Genomic DNA, 17337 nt, shown 5'->3' on the forward strand with positions numbered 1-17337 from the left:
AGCCCAACTGGAACATACCCTGATGTTCTCTTTGCCTGGTCTTGTCTCCCTCACTCTTTCATGCCAGATATGCTGGTGTATACTCATTGGCCACAACCAAAAGGACTGCTCAACTAGTTTCATACGCTGAGTGGGGATCCAGACTCAAAAGAAGCTCACTGTTGCAAATTTTCAAAAGCCCTTTCAAATATGGCAAAGGAGGACTGCTGGTCAAAGAAAAAAAAGTCAAAAAAACCAAGAGCATGATCAAATAGCCCTCTGGATTGAGACCCTTAAAGTGGCTATATAAGCAGAGATGGCTTCTTGGGTGAACAGAATGGACCTTGTGAGAGTAGTAATGAGGTTTCTTACCAGCATCTCCTTGACTGATTCTCCCATAAGAGTCACATAAGGCTTCAGAATATTGTAATGGAATCCGGGAGTCAGCAGCTTTCGGTGCTGCTGCCATTTTGGCCCATCCAGGATCAATAAACCCTTTCCTACCCAGGGAAAGGAGATTAGAAAAAACAAAGCAAATACTTTATTTATTTAAAATACCTTCTCAAGCTGACTTACATATTAAAAACCCAAAGGTAATAAAACAACAAAAGGTAATAAAATGAGTAACCATCAGTAAATAACAAGCAAACAGCCCAGAGATTACTAAAATAATTGCTGCTATGAACTCATCAAGCTTAAAAAAAGCCAAAGAAAATAAGTGGTTCCTCTTCAGAGCTTTCCTAGCAAAGATGGGGTTTGGCAACTACCAGCACGACCCCTCATAAAAATGGCTTAGAGATGTTTTGCACCATGGTCAGATGGTAAATCCCATGCCACAGATGAAGGAGCTGATCCTGCAGAAGAAGGATAATTTCTATATTTGACACATGGAAAAAGGCACCTAATTGGTTTAGAGGAAGGTAGTGAGCAATCCAAGTGAGGAACCCCCCTCCATGAGAATCAACTTCCATGATTTGCGAAAGGTTTTTGGAAATACTGTTTGCAGAATGTATATTTCCCTACTATCCCCAAATTACACCTTTTCAAATTTAGTATAGCACATTAAGGGTGCAATCCTACGCAAGTTTAGACAGGAGAAAGGCCTACAGGCATGCTGGGAGCTGTAGGCTTTTTTCCAGTCTAAACTTGCGTAGGATTGCACCCTAAGACTCTGATTTGAAAGTAAAGTGGGCAGAAATGTGCTAGTCATGCTGGCTGGGATGATGGAAGCTGTAGTCCAATGTATCAGGATAGTGCCATATTGGGGAAGGTTGGGCTAGCCAAACACATACAGCTGGCAGGTAAGCCCTGGTGCAATAAATATGACAGTAAATACAGCAACTTATATAGTGAGTCACAATACATACCAATCCATGGAATTAGGTACTTGTATGTTATAAGAGCTTTTGGATCTAAATTGTTTGATAAATGAGAGGAAAAAATGGTGTTAACATGAAATGATATAGAGTGCTTGTGAGAATAAATGTAAATGTTTCATTTTCTAAATTGCATTCCATTGCCTCAATCTACAGCATTCTTGTGGGCACCCAGAGATCTCTCACATGCTTTTCCTTTCCTTTCTGATCCAATGCACACACCCATTGCTTTGTACATGTCAGTCAAGTCGCTATATTGTAATGAAAGGGGATCGCAGAAACCACCATGCAGCATAGTCTTCTTGACCAAGATGACTCACTCAGCCTACTGCCTACCAATATTTCCACTCATTAGCCTGCTTGTTCACTTTCTCAGCGTGGGAACCAGGGATGAGCTCTAGGGGTGGCTGTAATAACTAGACTTTGTCTGGGATTCAGGCCAAAATGGAACAAACAGAACTCAATCTACACATAAGCCGGGGTAGCTGTGTCATGTGTGTGACAGAGACAGACACAGAGAGAGAGAGAGACAGACACCTTGTTTATTCATTTATTCAATAAATTTATTTAATATATAATATCCTGCCTTTCTTCCAAAGAATGGTGCTTAAGGTGGTTAACAGCAAAATCTGGATTAAAAACAAAATCCTAATTAAAACATAATATAAAAACAAATAAATTAAAAACTCAACAATAAAAGAGAAGCATCACCCACCAAGTAAAAAAAAACCTTGTAGCAGCCTGCCTAAATAAAAACATTTTTGCCTGCCTGGGGGGAAAAAAAAATCTAAGAAAGGCAGCCAACCTATCCTCCGTTGGCAGGCAGGTCCAGAGTCTGGGAGCAGCCACTCTAATGCCTCTGGTGGCAGCAGTACCAATAGAAAACTTCCCCCAAATATCTTAAAACCCAGGCAGGATCATATGGGAGAAGGCAGTCTTTCAGGTAGCCTGATCACAAGCTTATAGGGCTTTATAAGTCATAACCAGCACTTTGAATTGTGCCCAGAAACAGGCCAGTAGCCAGTGAAACAAGAGATTCACTTGCTCCCAGTAACAGGCTCTGGTCGACAGTCTTGCTGCAGCATTCTGGTCCACCTGAAGTTTCTGAACAGTTATCATACACAGCCCCATGTAGAGTGAGTTACAGACTGGATACATACAGGATGTGTATGTATCTAAACTAAGCTAACTAAAGCATGTGTTGTTGTTAAATCAGGCATCTCTAGGAATGGGTGCAGTTGACACACTAGCCTCAGCTGTGCAAATGCACTCCTGGCCACTGTTGAACCCTGGACATCGAGGTTCAGGGCCGAGTCCAGGAGCAGACCCAAACTGCAAGGCTGAGTCTGCAGGGTAAATGTAACCCCATCCATAACAGTTTGAGTCCCTGCACCCAGACCTTTCAACTAATTAGTAGCACCTCTGTCTTGCCTGGATTAAGTTTCAATTGATTCCACTTCTTCCAATCCATTACCAACATCAGATTTTATTTTATTTATTACATTTATATCCCGCCTTTTTTCCTCCTTAAGGAACCCAAGGCGGTGTACGTAATCCTTCTCCTCCTCCATTTTATCCTCACAACAACAACCCTGTGAGGTAGGCTGGGCTGAGAGTCTGTGACTGGCCCAAAGTCACCCAGTGAGCTTCCATGGCCCAGTGGGGACTAGAACCCGGATATCCGAACTACCGATCTAGAGAACAGCTTCCTTGGATTCAGCTGGAAAGGAGAGACAGAGTTAGATAGCATCAGCATACTGGTTATGCCGAACTCCCAAACTCTGGACAACCTCTCCAAGCAGTTTCATGTAAATGTTAAATAGCATTGGGGACAAGATAGAACCCTCAGGGACACCATAGGCCAACAGCCATGGTGTTGAACAGGAATCTCCCACACCACCTTCTGAAACTGCCCAACCAAGGACTGTGTAACACTGCCTCCAGTCCCATCTGACAGTCAGATGTCTGGGGTGTCTGGTCTTGGTACTGATGTTCAATCATCTGTAGTCTGGGCTGCCCTATTAAACAGGGTGTGGGGTCTTCTTCAGGTGACAGATACTAGGGGCAAGGAGTGGAGGTGAGGTGTTCTGGGACAGACTTATGCATGCCACATGGCTTGTCCTATATTCACACCTGCAGAGGAAGAAGATGTCCTGTTGTCAGAGTCAACTGCAGGTCTGGTCACCTTCTGTTCATGGAATGCAGGGGGTTTGCCATTTTGTCTTTCACGTCATGCAGAAAAATGTCTTGGCCCTGCCTGTAGTCTTGAGTGATCTGCTCTGCATGTGTTTTGAGTTCTCTGCCATGGATTCATTGATTGTCTTTGGGGTTAGAGAAGAACTTTTCTTCAGTTTCCTGTTTGTAAAATTGGTAAATGTTTTCTAGAATGTATTCTAAGGGTGTTTCTACATTAAGCAAAACTGCCGCAAAAAACCACATCCTTTCTGGAGCTTCCTGCTTTCGGGTTCTTTGCGGGATTAGGAAGGGCGTCTTTACATGGCAGCCACTGGTTTGAACTGAGGGAGTGCCTTTCTCCCTCCCTGGCATGTGTGCAAAGGGGTGGTGGTGTCTTGTTTTCACAGCTTAACTTCTGCTGTACTGTTTACGCAGCCCCCAGGAAACCTCTGACTTACTTCTGAGTAGACATAAAATGTAAGATTGTGCTGTAAGTCTGCAATCCTTGGCACCCTTACATGGGTGTAAGCCGCACTGAACTCAATGGGACTTACTTCTGAGTAGACATAAGATCACCCTGTAAGCCTGCAACCCTCAGCACACTTACTTGGGAGTAAGCCCCACTGAACTTAACAGGGTGCTCTGAAACAACAGAGGACGTTGCTTCTGAGCTTGGTGGGGTGGGGGATCAGATGTGTCTCCCTCCATTGCAGGGAGGCATTTTACCCTCTTCTCCCTCCAATTGAGAAATGCAGAGGCAAGAGACGCAATCGGCAGGCAATTCTTGCCTTCACGCCTGTCAAATCTCATCCTGATTGCGCCCCCAACAACAGAAAACAAACGCCCGGAGTAGGCAGACTCAGCGGTTTCTTCTGCTGTTGGAGAATTTCACAGGGAGGTCATGGCGCTCCTGTTCTGTGGGCTGGAAAAAAATAGCACATTTTTTGTGTTTGGGGAAAACACGGGATAGGCTGGAGGAAATGGCAGGAGACACCCTGGAGGGTAACAGCGTCATCTAAAGAGCCTGCAAACTTCCAAGAGAGCACCATCTCAATAGCAGGATAAAAGCTCTCTGTGATGAACCCCTAAGTGTGGAAATACTGTGCTGCATGTATGTATCTTATCCATCTGACAATGTCTAGGTTGGGTCACCCCAACCTTGCATTATATGCTTACTAAAGATGCACTTCTAGTTCTTGTTTTCTCCCTGTCATACAATTATATTTTCAACTATGTTACATTGATCTGTGGCAGCCTGATATCATGTGTGGATGGTATTGATGGGTGGCAGAGGAGCTGTACACCTTAGATCAGTAGTCTTTCAATTGGTCCTTTGGGAGCCATAAGTGGGCCGCACGCCAACCTAAGATGGATCACAGTAACTTTTTATTTATTTATTTATTTATTTATTTATATTTTATTTATTATTCTTTTTAAACCAAAAGAAACAGGTGTGGTGGGAGGGGGGGGAATAGGAGGAAAGCAGACAGCAAGAGATGGAAAAAGACAGACATACTGTTAAAAATTAAAAGTGGCCACCATTTTGCAGGTTGGGACTAAAGCTGAATCCCAGGCCTGAAAAAGAAGACTTACTGCCTTAAAAAGAGTTTTGCTGGGGGGACTGTCTCACTACTACTGGCAGCCACCCCTTTACAGCATGTTCTGCTCCCTGACCACCCTGGGCCTCACCTCAAGGCCCTTCCCAGGTATGATAATCTTATCTTTCAAGAATGAATTTACACAAACAGGTATGATGTTCATCTACATTCCATTACCTTGGCATCCCAGTAATTCAGCTAATGGGTGCTGGAGTGGGGTGGGACAGTCACTTAGTCAATGGGAACATTTAGTATGTGAAAAATGAGTAACAAAAAATGTGGAGGGAGGTTTTCTCATTCCTTGCTTCTGATGTTTAGCATTTTTATTATTACATTTTTCAAAGACACTTTTGCCAATATCTCTCTGCATGAGAGCTAGAAACCTATGCTTGTTTTTTTTGTTCGGAATGATGACAATTCATGATGTTTCTAAGAGTATTTCTTACATCATTCTCTTAGTGGCAACTGTCATATCCCTGTGTACTGCATGAAACGAAGGAATAAGTTTCATGTCTCTGATCACAAATATGCATGCAATTATTTAGCGTAGTCATACTGGCTATCATCCAGAAACAGATCCATCACAAACACTACAAGCACATGCATGCACGTACAAACAAAATGTTTCCCATCTCTGCTTTTCAAGCTTTAGCATATCCTGCAATCTGAATAAATAAAACTGGAATTTAAAATATCTATATAATCAAACAACAACATAAGTTACAGCCAAGAGACAGAGAGACAATATATACATGAATAATTTGACTTCTCTTTCTAACTTCTCTTTGTAACATATTAATGTCATCAGATGATTAGAGGGACAAAGGGTACAAATTTCTTACCGCCTCTGCTATAAACCGCTTTTGCATATTCAGGATGGTTGATGCTCAAGAAAGCCAAGAATACTCCATACCATACTGGATGACAATATGGATAGTTTTTTGTCACTGCTGTTGCATTCCGGAACTCTTCCTCTGGTTTCATCTGCGTTATTTGCATTAAGCAGTTTATATCATGGCCATTGTGTTTGCATATTCAGTCAGCAATGCAAATTGTCTTATATAAGGCAAGGATTGACGGGTTTAAGTAATGATCCATGTTTAACAATGGAATGTGTTTTTAGTAGGGATTCAGCTGAGATTCTAAGACTGCCATCTTGTGGCCCTGTACTTGCTCCACCCCTAATGGCCTGCCTAACCTTCTGCTTCTTGCAGGGGAATAGGCTGACAGGGGGAATGTGCATGATCTGCCAGCCTTGCCCTCGCCACCTGACTTCTCTGCCCCTAGCAGAACAGACTGGCACTGCCTTCTCCAGGGCAAGAACCGACTTGTGCTGATACAGTGCCCTGGTTGCTTCCCCCTGCTCAGATGTTTTCTGCAGTGCTGGTAAGTGGCATACTTGAGACCTGCTGTCTCCTCAAAGTGTTCACAAACCATACCCTGCCTCTTTGTCAGTGATCCAGAACCAGTGCCTAAACTCTGGGTCTCTGCCAACACCGCAGGTGTTGGGGGGCATCTGAGGTTGCACCAAGTGACGATGGTGCCTGTGCTGCCGCCGCCGCCTCCACAATGCTCACCACAGAACCACTGATGCTGCCGCCCCATCTGTGGGGAATCAACAGGGCTATGAAATATATCCTCTCCCTCCTGTGTCAGTGGGTCCACATGGTGTGAGCAGAGTAGGGGAGGCATCAGACAGCTCCCTGGGAATCTCAGTAGCTAGCAAGCGACCCTCCCTAGCCTTTTCCACCAATGGAGCAGGACCTATCAGTCTTTGTGCTGCCTCCTCTTCTTCAAATGGATCTCTCTTTGCAGTGGGAGGGGCTGGCTCCCATTCACCTCAGCAGCCTCGGAGTTGGGAAGAACCTCAGCCATCTCAGAGCTGAGGTGAACCTGCTGTGTCTGCTCCACAGCATGGCTCCTGCCTGCTGCAAACAATGGATATTTGACCGGGGCGGGGGGGGGGGGAGCAGGGAGGCAGCTCAGTTGGAGATGGCAGTGCCAGCAACAACTCTGCCTCTAGCACTCTACCACCCTCTCTACTGCCACTTCCCCCAGGGGCACAGGGTTTGCCACCAGCACAAACTGCCTTCATGTTATTTGGTGTACTTCAATAAAACGGCAGAGCTCCTGTGCACACTAGGTCACTCACTCATAGCCATTTATGCATAGCTTACACACAACACCCCCCACCAAGGCTCCTGTGGGCAGGGTAGAAGTGGGGGAGGAGTGGGGTACACTGGTCTTCCTCCATGGTTGTAGTTCACAATGGGAGGGAAGTCATTTAGACCAACTCTAAGCCTGGTCTAAATGTTTCCTTGTGTTGGGAGTGTGATTGGGGGTTGAGTGGGAGTAGAATTCTTTGGATCCAGAGCCTCCCCTACTCAGCTCACACCATGCCCCTAATCTTCCCCCTTTCTCCCTCTTCAGCATTGGGGCTCTGACATCAGACAGGTGAGGGGTGCAGATCTTTCTGACGTGGCATTGGAGCTCTGTCTGCAACCTCAGAAGATGATTTCTGATCTATCCCAGGGACCACAGGATTGCACTCTTTGTCCGAATTTTAGTTAAAAAAATAAATTCCTTGAATATTGGCTCAGCAGAATGACTGTCAGATCTGCTGTTGCTGATATCCAATGATACTGCTGAAGTTAATAGTTGCTTCATTTGGAATATAAACTACTCCAGGTCATAATGTCCAGTAGTACTCTCAATTGAGCATGATTTCCCCAAAAAGGTCTAACCCAGTTTGGAATATGGATTGAGCATACATGGTCAACATTCAACAGACTGGGCACCCTAAGCCAGCTGCCCTATAGGGGTACAAAGAAAAATCTCTGATAATTAACCTCTTGCTCTCACTGAAACTCAAACAGATTCCTGTGAAATTTCACAAACCAGAAAGCTAGCTGCTTTGTTTATAAATCAGAAACAAATAACTTTTTAATACTTTCTATGAAACTATTTCTTGGCAACTCTTACTGCCATTGTCTTAATAGGAATTTCTTCCATATAAAATAAATCCATCCCTCCTAAGACTGGCAGTAGAAACACCACACACACACACACACACACATACACACACTTCTCACTTTATTTACAAAACAAGAAGCACAAAGGCACCCATCCATCATTCTTGATATCAGAATTGTACACACACACACACACACACTACTGCCCCAGCAGTTACCTTACCATTTCAAGATGGCCATACAGCCAGTGAGTGGGAGGTCCTGGAAAACAACTGAAAACTCTGGCCAGGTACTGTTTCCTCCGATATAGCTGGATGACTTTCAGAACCACATAAGTAAGGCTCAAAATAACCGCAATGTGAAAGATCTGAGAGATATCCTGAGGCAGCCAAGACCAAGAAGAATTGATAATTATCTCTGGCACAGTTTCCATACTTTCACGTGTATTTACAGATGGCTCTGTGTCCCATTCCATTGCGCTTCTATTGTTCAAATATTGGATGTAATATAAGCTCTAGTTCAAATACTAAGCACTCACACTTGGAGACATGATCATCTTGAATGTTTTCCCAGAGAATCAGAAATATTATCCTTTAGAACACATGACTTTCTCCTAAGAAGCACTCAGTAAGGGAACCTAACTAGGAGAATTACAATCTTGCCAAAACCGGTTAATGTCAAGGAAGGCGGAATGGCTGATGAACCAATCACATTTTCTCTTGCAGCCATTCCTTATCTCTGTATACAACCAGTATGGCAAATATTGTGCCCTTTCACATTATTGGATGAAAGGATGCCAGTATGTTCCTAATCTGTTGATATTTCACAATGTACAGATAACATTAATTCCCTACAAGACGAGGGCTTTATAAAATACAGGAGATGTACAGGGAGAAGTTTGGAATACAGGGCATCTCTACACCAGCCCCAAATCCTGCATTTAAAATGGGGCTTCCTGCTTCTGTTTTAAATGCAGGATCACGACGACTCCCTTTTTCACCCGCTTCCTTTCCCCTCTCGTTCTCCCCATATCTGAGTCTTCCATTATCTTTCATTCATCTTGCTCCTCTTCTTGCCGCTTTCCCTCTTTTCATGGAGGGATCTGCGATCTATTTAAGAATGGAACAAAGGGCATTTAGTGCAGGAGACACCCCAGAGGGACACTGCGTCATGTCAAGAGCCCGCAAACGTCCGTGAGGGAGTCATCTCACTCTCAGGATAAAAGCTCCGTGTGAAGAAAGCCGTAGTCATAGCACGCCTGTGATTTTTATTGGAGCGATAGAGGAGGGAATGGGAGCGTCACCTGTCCCGATGAGACATTTTGCTAATCAAAATCACAGCACCATTGGTGCTTTTTAAGGTTTTTCACAAGGTTTTTATTGTTGAGTCCTGTATTTCTGGACTTTGAGCAAAACACTCCAAAGCACCTTTCTTTGCATTTGTTCCTAGGGCTGGGCTGAAGGGAGGAGTGCTTCACAATATTGCTCATAAACTCCTCAAGCAGCTGATGTACAGATAGATTATATAGCCATATATAAGTATATAGTCATGTCCCATGAACAAACTATAACATTCCCAGGGTTTAAGCAAAAGTGATAAGACTCCAACACTGGATTTAATCATTCCTGGGAGTTATTCTTACACAAGGCAAGATTCAAACTAAGAAGAAAGTGGAACTTGCAGAGCCAGAATCAGCATATCTTTCATGGTGCCTTTAGTTTAAGGTGGGGAAGGGTATTTAGGAAAACTACTCACTATTTATTTGTGGTGCTACTTCAGATTTGTTTTTAAAACCTATTTTGATCATTACCTGTTGGGCTATTCAACCCACTTTTCAAAACAACACCTTTTATTTCTTTTCTTTCCTTTTCTTTTCTTCTCCTTCCTTCATTATATTTCTATACTGCCCCATAGCCAAAGCTCTCTGGATGGTTCACAGAAATTAAAAGCCATTAAAATACAGGATATAAAATATAACAACTATTCACATAATGACATAAAACAAACAACACACACAACAACATATATCTAAAACAATTTAAAACAATCATCCAGAGACAATCAAGAGACTATACGCTGCCAAATGCCTGAGAGAAAAGGGAAATTTTAACCTGGCGCAGAAAAGATGACAATGTTGGTGCCAGGCAGGCCTCATCAGGGAGATTATTCCATAAATAATGAGCTACCACTGAAAAGGCCCTCTTCCTTGTTGCCACCCTCTGAGCCTCCCTTGGAGGAGGCTCCCAGAGGAGGGCCTTAGGTGCAGAGCGAAGTGTATGGGTCGGTTCACGCTGGGAGAGGCGTTCTGTCAGGTACTGTGGTCCCGAGCCATGTAGGACTTTATAGGTCAAAACCAGCACTTTGAATTGGTCTTGGAAACATATAGGCAGCTAGTGCAAGAGGGCCAGAATTGGTCTTACATGTTCAGACCTTCTGGTCCCTGTTATCAGTCTGGCTGCCGCATTTTGCACAAGCTACAGCTTTGAACCATCTTCAAAGGCAGCCCCATGCACATTACAGTAATCTAACTTGGAGATTACCAGAGCATAGACAACTGAAGCCAGGCTATCCCTGTCCAGATCTGGGCCACCAACCGAAGTTGGTAGAAGGCACTTCTTCCGACTTATTTAAATCACTGTAGTATTTTGGCTGAATGACACAACCTTGCTGTTAAGTAAGAGTAACTTATAACTGCCCTTGAGTTATTGCAGAACATTGCTGCCACATTTCCTGAGAATTCGTTATTCATTTTTTCGACAACTTTCTGAGGCTGCATCTGCATTTTACAAAGTTTCGTGAAATTGGCTTCTGGATCTTCCAAACACCAGCATTTGGGGGGGGGGTCCTTGCTGTCATGTTTCCCTTGGGCCCCCTCTTTCCTGATGCACTCACACACACACAAATAGGGAGGCTTCAGTCTCAGGCCTTTAATTCATTATCAACAGGTTCATTACAGATGCAAATCCTCGAAGACTCTCAGGCTACAAAGGAATGCCTCCAGGGGATTCAAATGGGAACATCAAGTTTGAAGTGAGGCTTGCTGGCTAGACTAACTTAGGGAGGGATGTCCCACCCTTCCAGTGCTGATTCCCTACGTTGTCTCTCATGCGTCCTGCCTGCGCTCCGCCCCTGACATTTCCCCCTTAGCTCTGCACCGCAGTCTAGCATCTCTTAGGTCACAACCCCCACTCTCCTCCTCCTCTTTGTCCTCTTCCTGGCTTCTCACAGAGGGGGGCAAGGGGGGCTTCAGCCCCAGCCATCTGGTAGTTAGTAACCTGAGAAGCACGCCTACCCACATCTGAACTGGCTTGGGAAAATGCATCCCTCCATTCTGGCTGTTCCTCTTCTGAATCTGAGCTGCTAACTATCTCCCTGCACTCAGAATCAATCCTGACACTTGCCTTCATTGCACAGTTGGGTTTTAGACTGGTATAACAGCTTCTGTTTTCTTGTTGTCAGTCTGTGTCAATAAATGTGAATAAAAAGCAAAGGGCATACAAAGCCACCCCACATGGTTAACAAACAGACAGAAGAACTTAAGAGATTTACCTAGAAATGTACTTACGAATGTATGCAGAGACCCATTTTAACTGATGTATTGTTTAAACGAATTGTCATGCTTGAAAAAGTTTAAAATAAAGTATGCAGAAACCAGAAGAAACTGATGGTTGGACTTGCATTTTTATCGATTACATCATATGGTTTTATGATTCTGTTGTATGCACCTCCGAGTACTTTAGGTAGAAGACCAAGATATAATATAAATACATTATAGTCATACCAAAAAAATTATTATTATGCAAGTTTCTTTAAAAACAAATGTATCCCATTCCAGGAGCGCATGATAAGCTGAGGTTTTTCAAGGGGCAGATTGGCAGGATCAGGCGAAATCTGGAAACGCAGCAGGGTCACAGCGACAGCCAGCTTCAGCGCCATCAAGGCAAACTGTTGCCCAATGCAATTCCTGAGGAGGAGAAACAGCCACGCTCAGATCTGAATGCACCCCTGCGACAGAATGGTTTCTCTGAATTGCAAGGGACTGCTCAACTTTCCTTACTCACAGCTGCAACTTCAAAGGCATTCCAGAATGTGAAAATAAGAGGAAGGTGCGGTGGGAGAGGACGCGGCACACGTTGGTGCATGTGTGGCTGGGAATACTTCCATACCAATGGAACTGGATGCCGTAGAGGTGTGACGTATTCCTGGCCCAGAATTTAGATTTTAGCGCAGATTCTAGAGCCCTCTTTGGGCATCTGGGTTCTAACAAAACTGAATTCATACAAGTCACATTTTGAGTTTCTTTTTAATCTGCAGTTAGGGACGGGAGAACCAGTAATTTTTGAGGTTGTCTGAATTCTCCAAAAATCACTTCAACGCTTGCTTTGGCCAGTTGTTGTTTTCAGACTGTTTTTCAGCACGTTCAGTCAGGAAAAATGCACATTGTTGTGCGTATTTTTCAAAAGTGTATGCTTTCCCCCCATTGACTAAAGCGTGAAGGTGAGTAATTTTGGAGAAATGCATATTTCAAACTGCACATTCTAAAAAAATACACATTTTTCTAATGTGATCGCAGATTAGGGAATATTCAAGCTTTTCTTAAAAAAAGAAAAAGGTGCTCCTGCTAACATCTGGGGTTGCAAACAGGACATGTTTGCATGATTTGTAAACAAAAATGAAGTTCTTATACATCCTTATCCACTGGTTTTGTTGTTACCACCGACTGAAAATATCCATAGTTAAACTATTGCCTCAGGCTCTATGGATCAATCTACTATTTTAGCAAACCAGGGGTGGGGAACATCTTTCAGCCCACGGGCCACATTCAGTTTCAGAGAAGCGCTTTAGGGCTGTATTCCAGTGGTGGACAGAGCCCAAGGCAAAGGGGGCAATGCGAAGGCGTGGAGCCAAAGTACAAAAAATACCAGCATATTATCGCTTCAAGCTCTTACTGCTAGTAACTAAGAGAGCAATCCTAACTAAGAGAGCAATCCTAACTAAGAGAGCTATCCTAACTAAGAGAGCAATCCATCTGGGGGGACATAGGATTGTTCCATTTCTGGGATCCAAGGTCGGAAACAGGGCTCCAACCTCAGAGCCCCGAAACCGTGCTCCTCCCTTCCCCCCTCCTCGTAGCCAGCGTAGTTCTGGCTATGTCTCCATGCTCGGAAACAGAACACAGCGGTGGGGGAAAAGGGGTGGTCCCAGGGGCAGGGAGGGGAGGAGACTGCGGAAGCTGCATTATGCATCTTCCTGTGCCCACCCCAGCCTCCTTCCCTCTCGCTTGGAAGTGCTGTGGCTGGATGCGCAAAATTGCCCATCTAGCGAAAACGCAGGGTGGCCGGAGCACAGAGGTGAGGATCGCCTCTGTGCTCTGGCTGCCCTGCGTTGGATATTCAGCAGCCTCCAACTTCGGAGGCTGCCATCTATCTCCATAGGATTGTGCCTTAGCCTACAAAGAGGGATTTCAACCATATAGAATGTGTGTGTGTGGGGAACTGCATAAGAGCCAGGAAACCAGGAAGTTGGGGAAAAGGGGCCGGGGCCTTCTGGGGAATCCCAAAGGGTCTGACGGGATCCCAAGGAGGGCTGGGTTGGGATCCCAGGGCTGAGGCTGCCCACCCCTGTAGCAAGTCATCATGCAATGGTGTATGAAATCAAGAGCGGATCTGCTGTGGTAAGTTCCGACAACTACTTTCAGTCCATGACAAAAGCACCACCATAGATTGGGGGTGGGGGTAGCCCAAAGAGAGAGATACTGTATATATATATCAGTCTTAAGGCCTCAATAAATGGATCAGTCACACTGACTGCACACCCTTTAGAGAGGAGAAGAGCTACCCTTCCTTCTGAAAGTAGAGGGCTTTGTTCACTGCTCAAAGAGAGAATAAACGTTTTGTCACATGGAAAGAGACTGGCCCATTCTCCTCATCACAAAACAACAACAGTGAGGTTCCCGTACCAGGAGCAATGCACAGTCGTGGGACTGAACTTCATTCATGTACCATATCCATCAAGTTTTACTTTGTGTTCACTTTGTGTTGCATTTGTTTATTAATACCGTGGACTTTGTTACGTAATTAATTACCTGGGTCCAGCAGCAAAAGGCAAAAATGCATAAGGATGATGCCGAGATGAATTCTCCAGTGAAAACCTCAGAGGATCAAACACCTGGAAGAAAAGAAGTTTACTGGTGCAGGCACAGTACGGAGAACACGACGGTGGTTATCCACCATTTGAGTTTAAAGCTCAATGAAAATATGCCACATATTCTTCACGCACTGGTTCACACATGCATGCTCATCACCTGATTACTGCAGTATCAAGTGATGACTTGCACATGCAAAAGGCCCTCACAGATTTAACACCACAAAGAGAACTTTCATTCACCTCACACCATCTCAAGCACAATGATTTTCCTTGAAGTCCAGTCCCTACATCCAACTGCCAGTCATCAAATGTAGAGAATCAAGTGATGTGTACATGCAGGTGTGGATTGTATGTGCATCTCCCATGTTCTAGGGGAATGAATGTGCACATGTGTGTCCCTCTTGCACAGCTCTTGCACTTCTCTCCTGATCTTTTCAGAGCTTAATTCTTGGAAAAAGCAATAAGAATAAGCATTGTTTTCAAAAGTTTTCAAAGGTTTGTACACAGCCATTCCTGCACAGTAAGGTACATATACTCAGTTCACCACAGATCACCTTATGTTGTTTTGCTTTTTACCCTGCACAATTCTCTTTTGAGTCCCTGGGTCCTGATCTGAAATCGGGTCTGCATGCAGAATCCTTCTTCAGCAGATAGATTTGCCTCTCTAGAAGCTCACATAGCTACCATGAATCTATGATTTGGCTTGTACTGAATAAGACCATTGGTCAATCTAGCTCATAATTAATTCATTATGCAAATTGCACAAATCATAGTCATGCTTACCTTGCATGATTTATTTAGTTTCTGATGGTCATAGGAACATCAATCTAGGGCACTAATGCTTTCCAGTAGTGAAAAAAATGAGACTTCAGTGACCTGCGTCAACATTCCGTATGACCAATAGAAATAAAATAAATTATGCAAGACTAATTTGCATAATAAATGTATAGTAAAGGTTGCAGTTCAGAACTTGAGTTACTTTGGCACAGATTTCTTTCTCACTTTATTTCCTTTTTTAAAACCACATAATATTCAGTTCTTTGAACGTGCATCTATGCTACATCTGTTCTGATACTGTCAATACCAGCCTTCCCCAACCTGGTGCCCTCCAGATGTTTTAGACTTAACTCCCATCAGTCCCAACCAAATGGGCAATGGTCAGGAATGCTGAGAGTTGTAGTCAAAAAAACATCTGGAAGGCACCAGGTTGGAGAGTGCAGATCTATCCTTTATACACAGGGAAATCAATGTCAGGCAATGGAATGTTAAGCTGTACCAAATTGCAGAAAGTTTTCTTGTTCCAATGTTTCCTGTTTTGCACAAATCTAAAAGTACTTTTTTAAAGGAGTACAATACCAAATATCACATCCAGGACCATCCAAGTTGCCTGCAAAGTCTTCACAAGTCAGGTGGAGAATCTCTTCACTGTGAATTTATCTCCTTCTTCATGAAACCCTGTTCCAAAGGGTAAGTTCACACGCAATGCTTCTGTGATTCTTGGTCACTCCATGATAAGACCAAAGCCCTAACAACTCTCCAGAACAAAAAACATACCTCAGGATCATTCCACACTTCAGGATTTTTATGAAGAGCATAAATGTTCAGGGATATCAAGGCACCTGTTAGGATTGAGAGCAGGGGTCAGGAGGAGATTTCATTAATAAATGGTGGAGGAAATGCCTAACAATGATACATTCCAATGCTGTGCTGCTGCATTGTGCAAACACTTTGCTTAAGATATTTAGCTGCTGCTATAGTGTTACTGTTTATTTTGTTGCTTATTTTTTGCCACTGTTTTGTAGCTTTTAAAAAAATATTTTGCATACCGAGTATAACAGTGTGTTGGTGGCAATTATACTGGGTTTGTTTGCTTTCATGAAGATGTGACCTTTCACTTTATCAACTCATGTCATAAAAAGAGGAGTCATGGAATAGAGAGATCTACCTGGAAAGACTTGGGGTGTGATTAGACTGTATGTTTAATTTATTTGGGCATTTCATAGCTATAGTCAATGCTGTAAACAGCACTCAAAGTGGCATATAATTTTAAAATTAAAAATGCATGCTTAAAAATATGAAGCTGCCAGTCAGACTATTGGTCCATCTAGCCCAGTATTGTTTACCCTGACTGGCAATGGCTCTCCAGAGGTTCAGGCAGCGGCCTTTCCCAGCCCTACCTGGAGATATCGGGGATTGAACCTGGTCCCTTGTATATGCAAAACATGTACTCTGCCACTGACTTGTGACCCTTCCCTGGCTTGCATCCATTAACAAGGTAGAAACTTTTTTTCCATTTCAAGGAAGGATGTTTTTTTCATAATGGGCTGAAATAGAAGTTGGGTAGTACATCTCCTATGCCACTCTCCTAATTCTAGATGCTTCCAACTCCAAAGCCAGATAGAGAATTATATCCTACAAATCAACTGAACAGGTCAGCCCTATCACTCCACCATGCCAAAACCTTTTCAGAAACTTCTCATTCAGGTCACCCTTGCCATTCTTTGAGTTTCCACCTATCAGTCAATCATCAGTCATTTATTTAAAAGACAGTGCAATAATCTATTCAAATGCAATGAAGCAGACCTTCAGGCAATGTCCTTCCATCAGAAAATGTGACAGGCTTGTTGAGCTCTCTATACACTTGAGGGACCGGAGGATAAACACGGAGGCTTTCCTTAATACACATCGTAGTGTAATCCAGTTTATTAAGGTCATTCCTTTTTGGAAATACCCAAAAAAACAAAAGTACACAAGTTGAGCAAGCGACACCAGGACACAAATATTCCCCAGGCCAGGGCTGAAAGAAGATCAGATATTAAGAGAAATGCCAAAATTGGATGTGCAAGTGTTTTCTGATTCCACATTTGTACTTCCTCTACAATAACTGAAGAGGAATGACAGTGGGAGAAATACAGATGTTCCATATGCAAATGCGACTTGCGTACCACTCCCAAACAAATCCACTTCCAGACTTACTATTAATCTCAACATGCAGAAGCATGAGACACTCAACTGGGCAGCAGCATTTGCAATATCTGAAGGAGATCTAGGCCTTTATGGTATCCTGCTTCTGTTAAGGCAGTGCAAACA

The 17337-nt window shown here is 43.6% G+C and overlaps 2 protein-coding genes across 13 annotated transcripts in view; both read right to left on the minus strand.

The window, feature by feature from the left end:
- The window catches only part of LOC146348204 (cytochrome P450 4B1-like), a 42162-nt gene extending 33410 nt beyond the window's left edge, over positions 1-8752 (minus strand). Inside the window, exons 1-4 of one of the 7 annotated variants that reach the window (XM_084852578.1) lie at positions 8324-8752; positions 5971-6112; positions 1347-1391; positions 352-479 (exon numbers count right to left, since the gene is read on the minus strand). In XM_084852578.1, the coding sequence (XP_084708704.1) occupies positions 352-479; positions 1347-1391; positions 5971-6112; positions 8324-8575 (567 nt within the window). In that variant the 5' untranslated portion in view covers positions 8576-8752. Of the gene's footprint in view, positions 1-351; positions 480-1346; positions 1392-5970; positions 6113-6705; positions 6801-6892; positions 7051-8323 lie in introns of those variants that run through there. The other 6 variants (XM_084852583.1, XM_084852582.1, XM_084852580.1 and 3 more) reach the window with 6 other exon arrangements.
- Positions 8753-9352: 600 nt separating this feature from the next.
- The window catches only part of LOC146348205 (cytochrome P450 4B1-like), a 37018-nt gene continuing 29033 nt past the window's right edge, over positions 9353-17337 (minus strand). For 3 of the 6 annotated variants that reach the window (XM_084852589.1, XM_084852586.1, XM_084852588.1), the window contains 4 exons: positions 16831-16964; positions 15802-15866; positions 14186-14268; positions 9458-12064 (listed from right to left, as the gene is read on the minus strand). In XM_084852589.1, coding sequence (XP_084708715.1) covers positions 11896-12064; positions 14186-14268; positions 15802-15866; positions 16831-16964 — 451 coding nt within the window. In that variant the 3' untranslated portion in view covers positions 9458-11895. Of the gene's footprint in view, positions 12065-14185; positions 14269-14487; positions 14695-15603; positions 15867-16830; positions 16965-17337 lie in introns of all 6 variants that reach the window. The other 3 variants (XR_014790562.1, XR_014790561.1, XM_084852587.1) reach the window with 3 other exon arrangements.

Source organism: Heloderma suspectum, chromosome 4, assembly GCF_057233095.1.
Source record: "Heloderma suspectum isolate Gila_16-S chromosome 4, 16-S_ref, whole genome shotgun sequence".
Taxonomy (NCBI): domain Eukaryota; kingdom Metazoa; phylum Chordata; class Lepidosauria; order Squamata; family Helodermatidae; genus Heloderma; species Heloderma suspectum.